This window comes from Carettochelys insculpta, chromosome 24 (genome assembly GCF_033958435.1).
Source record: "Carettochelys insculpta isolate YL-2023 chromosome 24, ASM3395843v1, whole genome shotgun sequence".
Classification (NCBI taxonomy): domain Eukaryota; kingdom Metazoa; phylum Chordata; order Testudines; family Carettochelyidae; genus Carettochelys; species Carettochelys insculpta.
Window position 1 is genome coordinate 15,447,000 of NC_134160.1, and position 18,190 is coordinate 15,465,189.

Below are 18,190 nucleotides of genomic sequence, written 5' to 3' on the forward strand. Positions count from 1 at the left end.
GCTGCCTACCCCCGCAGCCCTGGCTGATGCGGCCCTACACCAGCCACGCTGACCCTACCCGGGAGTTTTTTAACACCCACCTGAACCAGGCCCGCAATGTGGTGGAATGGGCCTTCAGGCACCTGAAGGGCTGGTGGTGGTGCCTGTAAATGCCTGTGGAAGGCAGGCTCCAGAATGTCTCGAAGGTGGTGGAGCAGGGTTACAATAAAAAAGGAGCCCTGTGTCAAAAGGAGAAAGTAGGCTAATTATCTAAGGTATTTGTACACAAATACAAACTGCCTGGGAAACAAACAGGTGGAATTAGAGGCCCTGGCACAATCAAAGGAGTGTGAGGTGATTGGAATAACAGCGACTTGGATGACTCACACAACTGGAGCAGAGTCATGGAAGGATATGAACTGTTCAGGAAGGACAGGCAGGGGAGACAAGGAGGAGGTGAGGCGTTGTATGTAAGAGAGCAGTACGACTGCTCAGCTCTCCAGTATATGGAGGGAGAAAGCTAGTTGAGTGCCTGGATTAAGCTTAGAGGAGGAAACAACAGAGGTGATGCTGTAATTGGTGTCTGCTATAGACCACCAGTTCAGGATGATGAGGATTTCTGCAGACAACTAAGAGAAGCTTCCAAATCACAGGCCCTGGCTCTTATGGGAAACTTTAATCATCCGGACATTTCTTGGGAGACCAATAGAGCAGAACACAGACAATCCAGGAAGTTTTTGGAGAATATTGGGGATAACCTCTTTGTTTAAGTGCTGAAGGCACTAACCAGGGATTGTGCACAGCTTGACCTGCTGCTCATAAACAGGGAAGAACTAGTGGGCAAAATAAATGTGGGTGGCAACCTGGGCTGCAGCAATCACGAGCTGGTAGATTTAATGATCCTGACAAAAGGAAGGAAGGTGAGCAGTAAAATACAGACCCTTGATTTCAGAAGAGCAGACTTCAACTCCCTGAGAGAACTGATGGGCAGGATCCCCTGGGAAGCAAATATGAAGGGGAAAGGCGTTCAGGAGAACTGGCAGTATTTTAAAGAAGTCTTTATTGAAGGTACAGGAACAAACCATCCCAAAGTGGTGACAAAAGCAAAGCTGGTAGGCAACCAGCTTGGCTTACAAGGGAAGTCCTTAGTGATCTTAAACTCAAAAAGGATGCGTATAGGAGGTGGAAACTTGGGCTGGTGACTAAGGAGGAAAATAAATATATGGCTGGAGAATGTCGGGGGTAATCAGCAAAGCAAAAGCACAGTTGGAACTGCAGCTGGCAAGGGGTAAGAAGGGTTTTTACAGACATGTTAACCATAAGAGGGTGATCAGGGAGGGTGTGGGGCCATTACTGGATGAGGCAGGTAATCTGGTGACAGATGATGTGGGAAAGGTGGAAGTACTCAATGCTTTATTTGCCTCTGTCTTCACGGACAAGGTCAGGTCCCAGACTACAGCACTAGGCAATCCAGTATGGGAAGGAGGTGGGCAGCCCTCGGTGGGGAACAAATGGGTTAAGAGCGCTTAGAAAAGCTAGAGGTACACAAATCCATGGGTCCACATTTAATGCACCCAAGCGTACTGAGGGAATTGGCAAATGTCATTGCAGAACCTTTGGCTATGATCTTTGGAAACGTGGAGATCAGAAGATGTCCCGGAGGATTAGAAAAAGGCAAAGGTAGGGGCCATCTTTAAAAAAGGAATCCAGGGAACTATAGACCGGTCAGCCTTACCTCAGGCCCTGAAAAAATCATAGATTAAAAATCATTTTGAAGCATTTGGAAGAGGGGAAAGTGATCAGAGAAGTCAGCATGGATTCACCAAGGGCAAGTCGTGCCTGACCAATCTGACTAGCGTTTATGATGAAGTAACTGGTTCTGTGGCCATGGGGAACTTAATAGATGTGATATACCTTGACTTTAGTAAAGCTTCTGATAGTTTCCTACAATGTTCTTGCTTATAAATTAAAGAAGTATGGATTGGATACATGGACTGTAAAATGGATTGAAAACTGGCTTGATGGACGGGCCCAGCAGGTAGTGATAAACGACTCAATGTCTGGTTGACAGTCAGTTTCAAATGGAATGCCACAGGGATCAGTTCTGGGGCCAGTATTGTTCAATACCTTTATTAATGACCTGGATGAGGGGATGGATTGCACCCTCAGCAAATTGGAGGATGACACTAAACCATGGGGACACTATATACAAAAAGCAGATTGAGGTCATGAAGCAGGGTAGGGATAGGCTCCAGAATGACCTAGACAAATTGGAGGATTGGGCCAAAAGAAATTTGATGAGGTTCAACAAGGAGAAGTGCAGAGTCCTGCACTTGGGACAGAAGAATCCCAAGCACTGTTACAGGCTGGGGACTGACTGGCTAAGTAGCAATGTAGTAGAAAAGAACCTAGGGATTATAGTGGATGAGAGGCTGGATATGAATCAAGAGTGTGCCCTTGTGGCCAAGAAGGCTAATTGCATATTGGGATGCTTTAGGAGAAGCACTCCGAGCAGATCTAGAGAAACTATTATTCCCCTCTATTTTGCACTGCTTAGGCCACATCTGCAGTAGTGTATCCAATACTGGGCCCCCAAGTAAAGAAAGGATGTGGATGGATTGGAGGGGGTCCCGCCGAGGGCAAAGAAAATTATTAAGGGGTTGGAGCTCATGACCTTCAAGGACAAGCTGAGGGATTTGGGTTTGTTTAGTTTACAGAAGAGAAGACTGAGGTGATATAACATCAGCCTTCAACTTACTGAAGGGGGCTCTAAAGTGGATGGAGAAAAACTGTTCTCAGCTGTGACAGATGGCAGAACAAGGATCAATGGTCTGAAGTTAGTTTGGGAGGTGTAGGTTGGATATTACGAAAACCTGTTTCACCAGGGGGGTAGTGAAGCACTGAAATGCATTACTGAGCAAGGTGACAATCTCCATCCCTAGAGGTTTTTAAGTCCCAGCTTGACAAAGTCCTGGTTGGGATGATGTAGTTGGAGTTGTCCTGCTTGAAGCAGGGGGCTGGACTCAATGACCTCCTGAGATCCCTTCCAGCCCTAGAATTCTATGATTCTCTCTCTTCCCTTGGAAGTCAGGTCCAAGGATTAGTCATCTTTACCATTACAAATCTGTGCCTAGTAGTGAAATTCAGCTGCAAACCACAGCTGGTGCTCAGGTGCTGTCCCCGCCCTGCTGCAGGAAAAGAATTTAGGCTCCTAAGCTTTGTGGGTGGTAGTGACCTATGTCTCATCTCTATGGACATCACAATGATCATGTCTCTGGATTCCCATGCTGCCTTTGATCTTTGAGCAGGTATTAGAACGCACTGATTTAGGAAAGTAGCCAAGCCTTTTAAAAACACAGGATACTGCACTAATGCAGCAGTGCCCTGGTGCATCTGGCCAGCTGCACATACCACACAGTACAAAAGTGTGCGCCTCATTTGGAAGATGGCTAATATGGAATCATTCTGCTTTGAGGCCAGTAGCTTGTGTACTCTCTAGCCAGCCCCACAAACAGCACCAAGAGAGAAGCACCTTTCAGTGAACTCTTGAGAAAAGGCAGCTAAGGGATAAAATTAGAAGCAGGTCTCTACACCTCCTTCCTGATGAAGGTTTTGCCATTGACATGGTCAAGCTACTTTAGGCCCAAATTTTGTGCCCACCTCGGCAGCCAGGCCTAGTCTTACAGAGAGATTAAATTACTAATCTCAGTTTAAAGCCAAAAGAAGCTACCCATGTTTGCCACCTCTGAAAATCACAGCCTAAAGCCCAGTCATTCTAAATAAAAGCAGACACTGAATGGCCACATTTGAGACATTTGACAGCTGATTTGCAGAGGTGCCAGACTCTCCTCTCCCTTTTCCTTGCCTCAAATAGTGGCTGTAGCACTAGTTTGTCTAAAGTCAGCTGAAAGCTACTGAAAATGGCCTCCTATTCGCCCAGCCTCAGTAAAAGAGCAGCAATGCTTTCCCTGCTCAGAGGAGTGCTGCAAAATATTACTTCATACCAGTAAAGCATGAAAGGGACCAAGCGTCAAGTACTATTATGGTACAATAAGCACTGAAGTGGTACGAAAGGCTTTGCATTTCTGTGAGAGGATAGTGCACAAGCATGGCAGGTACTTTATTATGAAGTGAGCTGACTGCATTCGACAGTGTGACACCACTGTTGATTGCATGCAGAGACATTAACTCAACCATCTTGGGAAAAAAGTGGAAAAGTTACACTTGATCTAAGATTTAAAAGAACATGTCAAAAACATCTGAGACACTGCCAATTCACTGGGGTTGGGGGGAGTGAGGGGAATGTAAATTGATGCTGTTGGGTAAAGGTCTACTGTTAATGGACCAGACATGGAGTGTTATTTTAACACCTGAATAATTAAATTGGAAAATGTCATTGTGTGACAATGTGGGGCTGAATTTGGAGGAAACAGAGTCACTGAAATCAGAATCTAACAATAATTTTGGCACTGAACTTCCTAGAAGTAAACAGCCTAAATATCTATGAGGATTTTCTCCTTAGACCTCACTGCAGACACTGGTTTGTGAGCCTAGTGTGAGTCTCTTTGTATTTAATGAGACTTGTCCTAACCTTAAAGTTCAGAACATGCATAAAAACTTGCTGACATACGATCTCCTGCGTTCTTTTTATTACTGCAAGCCATGATACACACAAAAATACCAGCTGAACCTCTTTAGTCCCACACTTTCTGGTCTGGCAACATCTGAGGTCCAGCACAATTTCAGGAAGTTGGATGACCGCTTACCGTTGTGGTCAAGTTTCCCGCAGTCTCATTAAGTTTGTTTCCAGACACCAGTGCTGGATCTCAGTGCTCTGTGCTTTTACTTAGCTGTAATTTACCCCCAAATGTCTTCTAAGAGCCCAGTGAGCAGTGGAAGTGTTGATAATGTGCTAGAAAATACTGACCTCCTGTTGTCTGGCAAATTCTTACATCTGGTACCGGTCAGGTTCAGAGGATGCCAGATGAGAGAGATTCTACCTGCATGAGAAATCCTTAAGAGCAGAAAGAAAGAGGCAAAGGCAATAAGAAAGTTTGTCCTGGTGGCACTATATTGAAAATGTTCAAATAAAGCACAAACCCAGATTCCAAAGTTCTGTATTTTTCAAAATAAAGATCACACATTGTTTAGAGACAATCTACACAAGAGTTACAAAAAATAGTCGCCCAGGCATAAGCATACACAGGTTTGTTAATTATACACATATGGTTACAAGTGTGCTTGCAAAAAAGTTCATTGGAAATATACACAAGGCTCTGTAAATGTACACCGTGTAGTGTTACAATTCTATATTCAAACAAGGAAATTGACAGTATGTTACATTCACTTACAAGTAGACAAAATGCAAAATACAGTTCATCTTCTGTACAAAAAGGGAAGGTGATTCACACTTTACAAGGTGAAAAGGGACTCTGATCGTAAGGAAATCTAGGGGATTCTGTACTTCTGCACTTCTTTTTACTGTCACAAAATAAGCAAAACATTACTTTAAGATTCAAAAAAACACTTTTGAACTGAATCATTCTGTATAACATTTAGAAAGGATTGCTACTGTTTGACTAGGTGACAAATAAAACCAAGCATTTTTTTAAACATTAACTAGGCTGTATAAAGAGAACATTTCCTTCAAAAGAAAAAATTTACTTCTGGTTGAAATTACAATTTACAATATACAACACTATATGCTACGACCATAAAAGGTGTGAATATACACTGAAATGCACAGGTTTTGCTAATTTTTTTCTTACCAAAAACGGGTTTATGTTGATTCAAACTTCTCCACATTTACATTACAGAGGTTTACAAATGTACAATTGTACAATCAAAAGTATGTTCCACTACTAGGGTACATTATAGATACAGATTAGACATCAAAACAAGAAAATACTACAAATTTTTATATATGTAAAGTCTACACCAAGTATACACTATATATTTATAGACGCAAGACCAAAGCTGAGTTGGATTTTTTTTCCTCATGCTAAATAATCAAATTGTGTCTTTCAGTGTTAACAGAACAAACCGAGTAGGCAGTAAACAAATGCACCTCTCTTCTTGCGTTGAAAACGTTCTTGGTGCATATGTTTTCATTCAAAACTGACTGCTAAGCTACCTTCTTTAGCATGTTATACTCCAAAAATAAAACAGAAAAAGCAATTAAAAAGTTTCAAAAACTTTTCATTTTTTTAAACTTAAGCTTTAGCAAGCTGAATTTGTAATATTTATAAACAGTGTTAAATGCAGGTTTTGTGCCATTTAACTAAAATTCAAACTTCTTGCGGAGTTTTGAATAAAAGGAGAAAAACAGGTATTTGCAAAAAAGTCACCTGTGAGGCGGATGAATTAAAAACATTTTTTTCTTCAAACCAACCACCCTGAAAGTTTCCACATTTGGAATATAGATACAACAGTGAACAAAAAATGTGGCCTCCCATGTACATTTGATACCTATGTACAAGTATTCTATACACCAGTAAAACAGCAGGGCAATTCGTTAATTAAAAAAAATAATTAGTACATGTTATGCATAATAAAATTAAAGAAATTTACAAAGGCTTATTTGTATTTGTATTTTTAGTAGTTTAGCAACCATAAAACATTTTCTAACTGTATATTGGAATATTGTTGGTTGCTGGTTTTAAATGCCTGATGGCCAGTGAGTTTCTCTGCAATTCATTGTCTCAAATTATACCATTTGGTGGTCCACAAATTGGCCCCAAGTCAACGCCGTTTTTCATGTAGTATTTCTCCAGCTTGGCCAAAATGTGCTTGCCATACGTGTACTTGCGCAGGGTGGCAATGTGAGGCCGGATCTAGGAGATAAAAAGGTTTATGGAAGTTTAGAAATCACAAACACATCCAGATTAGCCCTGGGGGATTTCTGGATTCCTTCAGGGAGACAATCTTTGCTACCAGTGCAAGGGCTCAGATGACCAGAGAATCTGGGAGATATTAACGTGTTATTTGTTGTTATCACCTCAATAACTCTGAATCAAGTAAATGATCCACATCAAGTTATTTCTGTTTTAATGCCTCATGGGGCTTCTGGCCACACAGGTAAAACAAGTGGTAAGGTATTAACCTCAGCAAGCGAACCAGTGTTCAGACTGTAGTGAGGAGGTACTCGCATTAAACAAATGCTTGATACTGGGAAAGAACCACTAAATCAAGGGGCACCCACGTTTTCCCAGAGCGCATGATCACAGCGTAAAATCACCTTGCCTCCCACTCCCATCACCCAGCCACAACTCGCCTCCCATTTGTGCCTATTTAACATCCTTGTGGCAACCAGCTCAACAGCCAACATGGAAAAGTAACATTACTTCCTTAATGCATTTTAGTGGCCTTTTAACAAACAAGGAGGAGAGCCGGGTGTTCCTCAGGGGTGCTGGATAATAAATCTTTTACAGGTTGAAACTCTCTCATCCAGCAGGACAATGGCTGTTGCTGGGCCAGACAGCACCTCAGCCAGAGCGCGCCCGCTGCGTGGGGAACAGCAGAGCCCTGCTGGTGGCAAAGAGCTCTTCTTTGGGGAGCCTCAGGGGCAACCCACGTCAGGGAGCTCCACCACCAGGAGCCCCACAGCGGGGAGTTGGAGGAGAGTCTGGCTGTGTAGGGAGCCCTACAGCATGGAGCCGCTTGGGGTGAGGAGCCCGGCCAGCAGCTCTGATGTGGCGGGGAGCTGGCTGGGACACCGAACCCTGTTGGCAGCCCTGCCGCAGCGGGGAACCTGGCCTGGGCAGGAGAACTTGGCAACCCCATGAGGGAGCCCTGCAGGAGTGCCCTTCCACACCCTCCTGGCAGCCTGAAATACAGCATCCACACAGAGGCCTTGCTGATGTTCTGCCACTCAAATTTTCCATGTAGACAAGTCCTAGGAGAAGGACGAATCACGACAGCAATTCATAGGACAGGTCCACAGAGCTTGTGCATTTCTTCAAAAATGTCACTAGAAGGTGATTTCAATTTCATAGTTGAAACTATAGGAATGATGAGTAAATACATTGAAAATTAATGTATAAATATATTCTCCCTTTCCTCTCCTCCTTCCCCATATAAGAAAAATGCATTATTGTTCCATTTCCATAAGGTAGGAAATCCCCATCCCTTCTTCCTTTAATTCAGGCCCCTGCTGATTTCATAGAATCATAGGGCTGGAAGGGACCTCAGGAGCTCATCTAGTCTAGCCCCCTGCTTCAAGCAGGATCAACCCCAACTAAGTCATCCCAGCCAGGACTTTATCAAGCTGGCACTTAAAAACCTTGAGGGAAGGAGAATCTACCAACTCGCTAGGCAACACATTCCAATGCTTCACCACCCTCCTGGTGAAGTAGTTTTTCTGAATATCTAACCTACACCTCTTCAGACCATTACTCCTTGTTCTGCCATCTGACACCACTGAGAGCAGTTTTTCACCCTCCTCTTTAGAGCTCCCCTTCAACAAGTTGAAGGCTGCTATTAAATCACCTCTAAGTCTTCTCTTCTGTAAACTAAACAAGCCCAAATCCATCAGACTGTCCTCAGAGGTCTTGTGCTCCAGCCCCTTAATCATTTTTGCTGCCCTCCGCTGAATCCAGCACATCCACACACTTTTTATACTGGGGGCCCCAAAACTGGACACAATATTCCAGACGTGGCCTCACTAGTGCCCAACAGAGGGGAATAACTACTTCTCTAGATCTGCTCGAAATGTTCCTCCTAATGCACCCTAGTATGCTGTTAACCTTCTTGGCTACAAGGGCACACTGTTTACTCATATCCCTCCTTTCATCCACCATAACCCGTACGTCTCTTTCCGTTGTACTGCTGCTGAGCCAGTTGGTCCCCAGCCTATTACATTGCTTGGGATTCTTCCACCCCAGGTGCAGGACTCTACACTTTTCCTTGTTGAACCGCATCAGATTTCTTTTGGCCCAGTCCTCCAATTTATCCAGGTCACTCTGGATTCTCTCTCTACCCTCCAACGTATCTACCTCTCCCCCTAGTTTTGTGTCATCTGCAAACTTGCTGAGGGTGCAACCCAGTCCCTCATTCAGGTCATTAATAAAGATGTTCAACAACACTGGCCCCAGAACCAAGCCTTGCAGCACTCCACTTGAAACTGACCTCCATCCAGATACTGAGCCACTGACCACTACCTGTTGGACCCGACAGTCAAGACAGCTTTATATTCATCTTATACTCCAAGGATCCAAGCCATATCTCCTTAACTCATGAGCAAAAATTTTGTGGGAGACTGTATCAAAAGCTTTGCTGAAGTCAAGGTATATCACATCCACTGACCTCCCCAGGTCCACAGAGCCTGATCAGATTGGTCAGGCAGGACTTGCCCCCGGTGAATCCATGTTGGCTACTTTTGATCACTTTCCCCTCTTCCAAGTACTCCAAAATGGATTCCCTGAGGATCCCCTCCATTATTTTCCCAGGGATGAGAGTCCATTTAACCTCAAGGACCCAATAATCTGTCTTGTAAGCGCACACACCCACATCCTTTCCCTTCCTCATGCTAACATTTGCAAATCAGGTTCTACTGGAAAATCTGAAAACTAGCTCAAGGAAACATGCTCTCAGCAACAGTATTTCTTTTTGTCGTCCTCCTCAGCAGCCTACACCTATGATGCTCATCTGAGTTTCTGTTGTCAAATCTGGTAAAAGTATATGGTCTAATGGTCTGGCAATTTTCTTGTTTGTTAACATTAATTTATTGCTTTTATAAAATAATGCCATCACATGAACAAACAGGCTGCAGAAAACTGCCATTATAACAATTGACAAGTCCACTATTTTAAACAAACCCATCAAAAGACATCACATTTTAAAAAGTCATGTTTAGCCAGTGTTACTTGTACAGCCATTACCTTGAACTCTGCCCATGACAGAGTCATACAGAAACCTCTTTAGCTGCTTATCCTGATCAAAGGAAAGGAACTGAGTTTACAGAAGGAAGCACAAGGCACCTCCCCTCCCAAGTGACAGTACAGCTACTGCAGAATTATACGACGGTACAACCTCCCACTTCTAGAGTACAATTACTTTACTCCAGATTACTGCCTCCAGTTTGGAAGTATATAATTAAAGCTTGTTTAGAATTTTCGCCTTTGCTTTTTAGATTGTTTTAATGGTCATTATTCCACAAATAATATATTAGTTAACTTTCTTGAGTAAACTATGGTGAATAAATTATATACATGTTCCTTTTATTTTAAAGTAACACCGTCCAATCACATGACCTAACGTCTAGCTGCAATTTTCAAAGGAGTCTATAGGAATTTGGTACCCAACTTCTTTGGGATTGACTGAACACCCCAGTATTTCGTTTTAATAGTCCCGTGTTGGCAGCTCTAATAATTTTATTATTAGTCTAGCTTCAGTCAGAGTTGTGTGAGAATCTCAGATTTAGGGGAAGTTTTTTACATCCCTGTGGCTGTAGAAAAAAGCTGAGAACACACCTGTTAAAGGTTCAAAACCAGAATGCAAATTAAAAGCCCAATGCTCTAATTTTAAAAATCTCATTATTTTGAATCCAAGATTGGGAATATTGAAATGTTTAAGACAAAAATACTTTCCTTACTTTAAAAAAAAAAACAACCAAATGTAATCTTGCAACTTTGGAAACTCGAACAATGCAACAGTGTAGTAATCCCCAAGAATCTGAAACTGATTCAAAACTGATGAACAAAAGTAAAACTGATTCAAGTGTCCCCTGAAAACTGCAGAAAGAAAACAGGGTCACTGAAGACGGGAAGCAAAATTAAGTTTTCTATTTGATTAATCTAAGGTGTTCTTGCTAACAAGGACATTTGTTTAGAAGTAATTTTTCATCTGCCACTAGCTTTTTAAATGCCATGTATGCTGCATATTCCAAAAGGATAACACCAACATACTCTATAGCATAAATGTATCTTATAAAAACGTAATGTAGGTCTACTTCAACTGCTATGCTAATAATTCTGTATAAAATGGCAAACATCCTGTTCAGAATTCTGGCTCAAGGATTCAGCAGTCTCTACAAGTCTGGCTCAGCTTCTCTGAGTACACAGTAAGAGTCTCATTATTGAACGGTGTTCTCAGTGAGGGCAAGTGCGTCGTCATCGCCAGACCTCTGAAACATACCTCAATTCCAACACGTTCAGCTGGCTTTATTACAGCCAAAATTGTATCAATGCTTTTGTTACAAATCCCCATGTTCCCAGAAAAGACTGATAAAGATACTTGATGAGTTTGACTTCTGAGCATGTAAATGGTGTGCCTGCTAGGATGGATAAACCAACGGCAGTCCTCAAGAGGAGACAAGTCTGAGTCACTCTACAGATAGAGAGAGATCCATGCTTGAGACACAAGCTTTCAGAGAACGCTCCTACACTATCAGAACTGCCTCCAAACTTCTGATTGTTGAAAATGCCAGGGTCAGAGACATGCACAGCTCACCACAAATTATGCCTTCTCAGGAGGAGTCTCACAGTGAATTCCTCATTCTTCCTGCTTCAGATCAATACATTTGTATTAGAGTGTAACACGAGGAAATCTCAATGCTTGGCTCTAAGCAGTTCAATGACTTGAAAACCTTACTGGCATATGCACTCTGAAGAGGTTTAAAGTTCTATGCACTTAGATCTTCCTGCTACACACTCTAAAACCTATTACGATTCCTAAGCACAAATTCTCTTGTTGGCAACTACTTACCTTATGCATGACAATCTTCCGTTGAGCTGGTTCTGCCACATCGATCATTTTCTGTACCACGTAGTTGGCATACTGATCTTTCATCATGGTGTATAAGGCACTGTGGGGGCCGTCGTTCATAGTGCACACCTCATCAATCAGCATGGCTCGCTCTGTGCGGGAGGCGTGAGTAACACATTTCTCCACAACGTTGCTGCAACACAAGAAGATGGCAACAGATCTCCACTGATATCCCAACTTAGCTTTCTCTCTCAAGCCCCCAGAGTGATGATCTTGGGTTTCTAACAAGGAATAGCCTTTATGAAGGCCACGAAGTGCTGCTATGGAAAATCATTTTGGATTCTTGACCAAAGAACTCTGGTTTCTATTTAAGGACAAAGCACAAAGGGGTCACACAAACTCATATTTAAATGCTCAGCCACATCCCTTCTAGTTGGAAAACTCACAAACACAAGGAATGGGGCAAGATTTCCAGGGTTTCATGGTGTGAGCTGAGATGCTTCCTGAGCAAAAGTAGGAAGCACAGATGTGCATGCAAAAAATGTTTACTGCACTATATCAAATCTTGTATTCTACAAGAGCTCTGAGCAAAGGGTCACCTCAAGTCTTATTTCATCCAAATTAACCTGAGCATCCCTAGACTGAAAGCTAGAGTGTAAGATTTGAAGTGTAGAGTGATGTTGGTATGACCGATAATCATTTTACAGATGGGGAAACTGAGGCACCTGGAGGTTATCAATACAAATTTTCCCCACGCGGGCCTGTGAAGCTTAATTAGTATATGAAAAGAACAGAAGCTCCTCAGCGAAAGGTGTTATAAGGTGGGGAAGAATTTCTATTGTAAAACAGCCAAATCCTGGGGACGGGCACAGGAGTCTAGTGATAGCGAAATGCTCTTGGGCTGCTGCTCACGAGAGCCCCCAACAAGTTGATGCAGGCGCAGTGTTAAGAGATTTGGAATGAGCTGAGTTCTACTCTTCATGGTTAAATACTGGAGCTTGAAAGAGGATAACATCTGAACATTCACCTCCTTGCTATAAACAAAGCCACCTAACGAGGGTCACGCACTTTTCCCCATTTGTGTACTGCTGATTTTCTGGCAAAGAACGGTAAATTACACCATCCTGCCATCACGTTGCTACTGCCATCTTCTGGCATGCCAGCACAGAGAGGAAAACAGCATTTGTCCAGGGTTTGGACTTTATGAAGCAAATGCAAACCTGGCGAATTTATGTTGACTCAACACGAGCACGTTGCCTCTAATTTCTGCAACAATCTTGCTTTTGTCCTCAGGCCGACCATGTTCTAGTACATGCTGGATAACATAGTTCCCATATTGATCCTGTAACCAAGAGTACAGAAACCCTTAACACTAATCCACTTGTCTGTACGAGTGAGTACTCTGAACCTTAGTTTAACTACACCCTATTTAGTTCATCATTAGCTTAAGTCAGGGATGGGGAACCTCGTTTGGTCAGCAACCACTGACCCAAAAAACACACACCACAAGTCGGGGGGCCAACACACTATGGAAAGACCTTGGGGGGGGGAATCACCCCCCCCACACTCAGGGCACAGGAGCCCCCTTGTGTACAGCCCCCCTGGGGACAGATCCTGCCCCTGGCTTCCTTTGATCCGGTTTGCAGTCAAGCTCTGCGATTCCCCCCCTCGCTGCTAGGAAAGCTGGCACTAGTGCTCGAGCTCCACGGGGAGGGGACAGAGGCAGGGAGACTTGCAGCATGGCTGGAGCCCCAGCGCTGGCTTGTACCACTGTGATGGGAGGGCAGAGGGGATGGAGGAGCCTTGAGGCTTGCCAGGGTACAGATCCTGTTTACAGGCCATAGGCTCCCCACTGTTGGCCTAAAAGATATAATCATTTTACTGCTAGACAGAGTTAGTATGTAAAACATGAACTTGCCAATATCAATCCAAGATAGCGGATTTTTGAGCATGATATGTGGGAACACCATTAATTTATGCAAAGAAACCATTTCAAATGTCCTCAGCCTCCAAGCCGCAGAATACAGAAACGCCCTGCTCCCACTTCACATCCCTTCTTGAGACATGCCACCGGCCCCTGCTGCAGTGTACAATAAGAATGGCGCGATGCACAGCTCACCTGTGAGTCAACAGTTTTTCTTCACTTTCCAAAGGGCTAAGAAGCATTGACGCTTTCAATCTGTACATGTAAGATGCACCTGCACAACAACTGGGAGGGGGCTTCCCAGCATGGGCAAGCAGACATGCCCTCGCTCTGCATGGGGCTTTGTCAGCAGCACAAATGGTGGCTCAGGCTAGGCAGCTGAGTACAAACGTGCCTGATCCCCTAGGGCCATGCTCAGATGGCCAGCCTGAGCCGCAGTCCATGCTGCCAGAGGCACACTGCTATTTTTAACATGCTAGCTTGAGCCAAGCTAGTGCACATCTGTCTACCCATGCAGAGAAATGCTCTCCCCCGTACTATCTAGCTCATGGGTCAGCAACACCCCCGGCACACGTGCCAAGAGGGCATCTGAGCTGATTTTCATTGGCATGCAAAATGGGAGCTCAGCCCCGCCCTTCCTCACTCATGCAGTCAGGAGCTTGCTCAAACTGGATTAACAAAAGACCAGATACTGCTACCAACCACCACCTAAATGGTAAAGCACCGCAGCTTAATTTATTTATTAACGGAGCTGTTATAAGGAGGACTATTAGTGACTTTAAAAAGTATCACCAGCACTGGGACCGAACACAGAGGTCAAAAGGTCACATTTTGGCACTCTGCCTCGGAAGGGCTGCTGACCCCTCGGCTAGACCACACGCTTTTCAGACCCCTTTCAGGAGTCTGATATGTCTGGTGCACCCCCCAAGTTTCACCTCATTTACAAATGACCATTACAAAATCAGACACAAACACAGAAGTGCCACAGCATCCTATTCGGAACAATTGCTGAAATTCTCATTTTAATATAACTGTAACTCAACTGAAATATAAATGCTGTACTTGCATTTTAGCATATAGTGTATGTAGGATAAACAAATCATTGCATGAAATTTTACTTCGCACTGACTTTGCCAGCATTTTCTATGTAGTCCATTATAAAATTAGGCAAATATCTAGATCAGCTGATGATCCTGGAAGACCTCTAAGTACCCTGGCTGAGAATCACAAGTCTAGACATATACTTAGATTACAACCCTTGCAATCTTGTGCTCCTTTTACGCTGCTACCCTTGTCTTCTCTCTCCTCCCCTTGTAATGGAATGTAGCCCACAATACCTTGCCCTAGTAACCTCCTTGAAAAAGGGACTGTCCTTACTGCATGACTACAGCACCAGCCATGCCTGATCCCAGAACTTCCATAATACAAAGCGGCAACCGAAACAGGCTGCACCGCACCCTCCCTCCTAATTCCTGTCCACTACCTGCACAAGTTGCTCGGTGTGTTGATGGAGCTCCTCCAAGATGGGAAGAGTCTGCTCAGGCAGACAATGCTCTAGGATCCGCTGAATCACACGGCAGCCATACGGATGTGTAGACAATGCGAACACCTGGATTCACGAGATACAAGTCAGCACAGGCACTGCTGCATTAGTCCCACTTTTGGAAGCCAAACCATCTTCACAATGGAAAAGTGACAGTAAAAACAGCCTCATCTTAGTCACTGAATCTGTTCCACACGCAGAACCAAAATTATGACTGAACTATTCCTAGTACTCAGGTCTTCTGAGTCCCAGTTTCTTGCTTGATCCATCAAGCCAAACTGTGTAAGTCACAGAATCACAGGGCTGGAAGGGACCTCCGGAGGTCATCTAGTCCAGCCCCCTGCTTCAAGCAGGATCAACCCCCACTAAGTTATCCCAGCCAGGACCTTGTCAAGCCAGGACTTAAAAACCTCAAGGGATGGAGAATCCACCACCTCTCTAGACAACGCATTCCAATGCTTCACCACCCGCCTGGTGAAGTAGTTTTTCCTAATATACAACCTATACCTCTCCCTCTTCAACTTCAGATCATTACTCCTTGTTCTGCCATCTGACACGACTGAGAACAGTTTCTCACCCTCCTTTTTAGAACTCCCTTTCAGGAAATTGAAGGTGCTATTAAATCACCTCTAAGTCTTCTCTTCTGTAAACTAAACAAGCCCAAACCCCTCAGCCTATCCTCACAGGTCTTGTGCTCCAGATGATCATAAAGCTACATATGCATCATGGAACTCATGGAATCCATGATTTCCAGAGACCTTCGTGGTCTCTTCTGCTTCTGCCCCAGGGTTCCTCCTTAGCATTCCCGTCCCCCCACTGCCTACGGGTTCAGCAGTAGGCAAGAGCCTCCTGAAGGGAGTTCCAGAGACAGGCAACAGCCTTGCACCACTGGCCTACTGGGTGACTTTGAGCAAGCCACACTGCTCCATGCCTCAGTTTCCTTCCTTGCAAACTGTTTTATGTGAGCGAGGTGGTGGTATTATAGGAGGCTGATTTTTTACTTGTTTGAGGGAACTAGATTTTTGCACGGCTACTTTATGTGATCTATCTGCTTGCAAAAGTTCAAAGCTTGTGTCTGAAAAGATGCCCAGCCGTATTATATTGCTAAATTCATCCCAATGGTGTTTGCAGGAAACAAAATGCTAATGCTGAGAACCGAAAGGTCTAACTGAGTTAGAGCAACGAAGTTTCTCTTCACACTGATCCTAAATAATACACATAATGAGGCTCAACATTTCATTTGCATCTTCTCAAGAACTTACCTGCCCCTTAAATGCATCAATGATAAACTGCAGGGACTGAGGCTGTACACATTCAATACACTTCTGCACCACGTGATTACCATTCTGGTCCTTCACACACTTCAGTACATGGCCATCTAACTCCCGGACCATCTCGTTCTATAGGGAAGAAAGACAGATACAAACACAAAGCACCCCCAGTGTTCATAGCTGACAAAGATCCATGCGGAATTTTCATTAATAGTCAAAACCGCAAAGGACACCCATGCTAAATCTGAAGTGTAAGTCCTCCAGGAAGAACTCAGGTGTGTCTCATCATGACTGCAATGAAAATGCTCCAAAAGCTGATGATGCAGTGATTAGGCCATGCAGTAAGTCTCCTGTGCTACGCAGATATTAAAAGCTATGTCTGATTATAAAGTTGGGTGAAACAGTTATCTAGTTAAGGAACAACTGACAAACATCCTGTCACAAACATTCATATGCCCTGCAGTTAGCATTCATATGAATAATACAGAACAGAGAACTTTTATGCAAAAAAATCTCAAGTGAAATTACTGGAGAAATACTTTATTTGTCAGTGCAATGCCGCCATCACCGGCACAGAAGGTGCCAGTGATTATTCGGAGCATAGCAAGGCTAATAGTACAGAACAGAGTGGAACTTAGAGAAGATTAATCTAATTACAGGAGTATAGGTGACAGAGGAGCTGATTCTTGCCTTAAAGACTAGCAAATTTATTTGGATGTAAGATCTCACGGACTGGAGCCTACTTCATCAGATGCATGAAGCCCACAAAAGCTTATGTTTAAATAAATGTATTAGTCTTTAAGGTGTCCCCGGGAATCCTCATTGTTTTTGATGAGCCAGACTAACACAGGCCTCTCTGAAACTTGTAAGGCAAAGGACGGCTGGGATTTAATTTTTTTACAAATGATCCAAGAGATACAGCTTTCAGAATCAAAGACTCTATGAACACCATAATGACATATTAATTCAGCAAAGACTTAGGCTACGTGTACACTACGAGATAAGTTCAAATTTATTAATATTGATTTTGTAACACTGGACTTTATAAATTCAAATTCGACAATCCTCACCTTCCCAAGTGCTCTTCACAAAATCAACTTATTGCTGCCACACTCAATCGGCAAACATCGATTGTTGCAGCACTGAATTGTGGGAACCTATCCCACAGTTTCCTCGTCCCTGTAGCATTCTGGGTATGCTTGCTGGTCTTTGACATCATCTTCCCACATTGCACTGCCCTCATTCCCCTCCCGTGTTAAGCAAACATCCATTTTTCCAGTCAGAAGGTAGGAAAAGCAGGCCATCAACAAAGATGGCAAAGTTAACAGAAATCTCCTCATTCTGTAACTGAATTATCAAGGATTTCATAAAAATCAGCAAGTGTATGTCTTCTCAGCTGGCCATCCACTGACTGTCCCCCCTTCCCACGATTGCATCTGATCCCTGAAAATTACACAGGGATTGTGAAAAGTGTGAACAAAGAAAAGAGAGCAAACATTTGGAAAAAAAGAGAGTTGCTGAGGAGAGGGTCTTTGTGTTCCCAGTCCACTATACAGCTTCTGTGCATAGTCTGTCTTCTCAACTGGCCCTCCACCCAGTCTTCCTGCATGAAGGGGAGCAAAGTTAGAACAGGCTGGGGTTAAAAAAAAGATTTTTGGCTTCCCTCTTCACTGCACAGAATTTGCCAAGAAGGGAGATGGCAGCAAGCCCCAGAAAAACTTGGCAGTGGAATGTTGTGAATACAGAGAACTAGACTGGATGATCTAATGA

General features: G+C 43.6%; 1 protein-coding gene and 1 non-coding gene across 10 annotated transcripts in view; both read right to left on the minus strand.

The window, feature by feature from the left end:
- Nucleotides 1-5,080: 5,080 nt before the first annotated feature.
- PUM1 (pumilio RNA binding family member 1) overlaps nt 5,081-18,190 on the minus strand; it is a 209,043-nt gene continuing 195,933 nt past the window's right edge. For all 9 annotated transcript variants that reach the window (XM_074976100.1, XM_074976093.1, XM_074976097.1 and 6 more), the window contains exons 18-22: nt 16,412-16,549; nt 15,090-15,215; nt 12,903-13,024; nt 11,683-11,875; nt 5,081-6,812 (exon numbers count right to left, since the gene is read on the minus strand). In XM_074976100.1, coding sequence (XP_074832201.1) covers nt 6,681-6,812; nt 11,683-11,875; nt 12,903-13,024; nt 15,090-15,215; nt 16,412-16,549 — 711 coding nt within the window. In that variant the 3' untranslated portion in view covers nt 5,081-6,680. The remainder of the gene's footprint in view (nt 6,813-11,682; nt 11,876-12,902; nt 13,025-15,089; nt 15,216-16,411; nt 16,550-18,190) is intronic.
- LOC142001448 (small nucleolar RNA SNORD103/SNORD85) lies at nt 11,013-11,098 on the minus strand. The gene has a single exon (XR_012642492.1). It is a non-coding gene; the product is annotated as a small nucleolar RNA SNORD103/SNORD85 (small nucleolar RNA).